The sequence below is a fragment of the Colobus angolensis genome, unplaced genomic scaffold, assembly GCF_000951035.1.
Source record: "Colobus angolensis palliatus isolate OR3802 unplaced genomic scaffold, Cang.pa_1.0 Scaffold77, whole genome shotgun sequence".
Taxonomy (NCBI): domain Eukaryota; kingdom Metazoa; phylum Chordata; class Mammalia; order Primates; family Cercopithecidae; genus Colobus; species Colobus angolensis.
The window spans coordinates 731,970-734,264 of NW_012121487.1; the positions used below are offsets into that span (position 1 = coordinate 731,970).

Genomic DNA, 2,295 nt, shown 5'->3' on the forward strand with positions numbered 1-2,295 from the left:
AATACAAGCTACCACTGACTGACTCTGTTAAGTCTGTTACATGGGTTATCTCATTTAATCTCAATCATCCTATAAGGGTGAATGATTTTCCCCATTTGGTAGATGAGGAAAACAGGCCCAGAGGGGCTCAAAAACCTACCTAAGCTCTCAGAGCTAGCAAGGAGCAGCAGTAGCACATGAATTCGCATCTGTGAGGACTAAGTACATACAACTTCAGTCCTTCCTCCCTGGCCTCTGGCCCACCTGGCTTCCATCCCCATTGCCCTTCCCTTGTTCCATAGTCCTACCTCTCCCTATCTCACTGGAGTCCCTCCCAGCCTCCCCTGGTGCCAGCATGGGTAGGGGCACACACCCCAGCTCAACTAGGGGGGGCTTGTCACGGCCCCTGCGGTAGCAGATGACGGGTTGAGTTCCACCCAGAAGCCCAGCACTGAGTTCCAAGGGGTGGCCCCCAGCGGAAGCCTGGATGCATGTGTAGCCCTGGGGCACTTCCTCGCCCAGTGCCCTAGCGATGACTGCCACATCTGTGATGGGCTCAGCTGGCCGGGGAAGGCGCAGGGGCCCACTGGGTTCAGGAACCCACGTTTCCTCAGGGATGGGTGCTCCGTTCCCTGCAAGCCCAGCTACCACGAAGTAATCCACCAGCCGGGGGGGCCGCTCCTCCGCCATGGCCCCCCCCTCACTCACTGCATCTGGAATGGTCAAGTGGGAGAGATGAAGTGAGGAAGGCGGGGGATGCCATGGCAACCAGGGTGCCCTCTTACTCCCCTCTTCTTCCTAATCCTTCCAAAGAAAGGCAGGATAAGGGGTCGGCCAATCCTGAACTCTCCCCCCTATGACATCACTGCCCACAACAGCTTCTTAAAGAGACCAAATCCCTCCCACTTAATGGTCCTGGCACTCCCCTCAAAGAACCTAAACTCCACCACACACAGCTAACCTGAGCTATGACATCACATTGTCCATGTGTCCCTTTTAAAGGCTCGCCAGTTATAACATCACAGAGATCACAATCTTTTTTGTAATAGCCTTCCATGACATCATTCATGCTGGCCATGACATCATACCAACCTTTCAGTCTTTTTAAGGGTTTCTGACCTTCCTACTCTAGTTATGACACCATAAGAACCATGTGATCCTGCCAATGTTCTTAAAGAGCCCACTCCTAGGTTTTTAAGAGGACCCCACAGGTTTCTGAGAAAGCCCACAAAACCCAAGCTTAAGAGTCTTTTCAACGAACCCAAGTGTCCTTTCTCCTAGCTTAACTCCGCCAATCTGGCCCAAAAACCAGTGTTCTCACACCTCCAGGATCTTTAGGTAGCTCGTTAGATACAAAGTGGTTGTGGGAGACAAGTCCCGGCCATCCCACACCCTCCACCATGGAGCCCAGAGACAGAAACAGGCCCGCAACAGCCTAGTTCTCACCTGCCTCCATGGCCCAACCCTGGGGAGTAGGAGCCCCAAGGGTCCTGAGGCGCCCCAGGGTGCAGAAGCTGGGAAAAAGCCTGGTGGGTAGCTTGCAGCAGGGGCCCGGAAGCGTGGGGGGTGCTTCAGAGGGGAAGGGAGGTTACTTCCTGAAACAGTGGAGGGGAAGCTGCAACTCAGAGGAAGTCAGCCTATGGGTGTGTGTGGTGGTGGTGGCGGTGGTGGTGGTGGGGTTGCCATTGAAGGTGCCAGCACAGCATCATGCCAAGTTGGAACCTCAGACTATAGGACCCTGAGCAAGGCAGAGAAGGCTCATAATGGTTCCAGGATGTGCAGTCCTACTAACCTCCCACTGTTCCCCAGAGAACAGGGAATAAGTAATCTCATAGAGCCAGGCTGGCTGTCTTCTTCACCCGGCCTCTGGACACACACACACATACACACACCAACTCCAGCTAAATTTAGACTCCACTTCTGGGAGGTAAAGCCAGGAGTCAGCGTCAGCCTCTTGATTTAACTCTGGGGCATAGACCTGTCCCTTATCCACTGAGGGCGAATGGGAGCCCTATGCCCAAGGCAGCAGGCAGAGGCCATTAGGTGGGACCTTCTGAGGGGCAAGCGGGTGGCACCCATCCGCAGGACCTGGACACCGGGGCCTCCCCTCACCAAGCCAGGGAAGAGTCCTGCAGAAAACAGCTTTCTCCCTGGGGAAGGCAACGGGCACAGGGCCCACTCCGGGTCCTCAGGCTCGCGTGCTGGGTGACAGGAAGTTCGGGTTGGGGCAGAGGGCGCGCCGAGGGGGAGGTGGCTATGGAAGGAGCAGGAGGGCAGAGAAGCCTGCGCGCCGGCGGCCGAGGACGTGACGGCAGC

The 2,295-nt window shown here is 55.9% G+C and overlaps 1 protein-coding gene across 1 annotated transcript in view; it reads right to left on the minus strand.

Annotated features, from left to right (window-relative positions):
* Positions 1-687, minus strand: part of DENND4B (DENN/MADD domain containing 4B) — a 15,624-nt gene extending 14,937 nt beyond the window's left edge. The window contains exon 1 of the mRNA XM_011928163.1: positions 353-687. Within this exon, the coding sequence (XP_011783553.1) occupies positions 353-669 (317 nt within the window). The 5' untranslated portion in view covers positions 670-687. The remainder of the gene's footprint in view (positions 1-352) is intronic.
* Between the last annotated feature and the right edge of the window lie 1,608 nt (positions 688-2,295).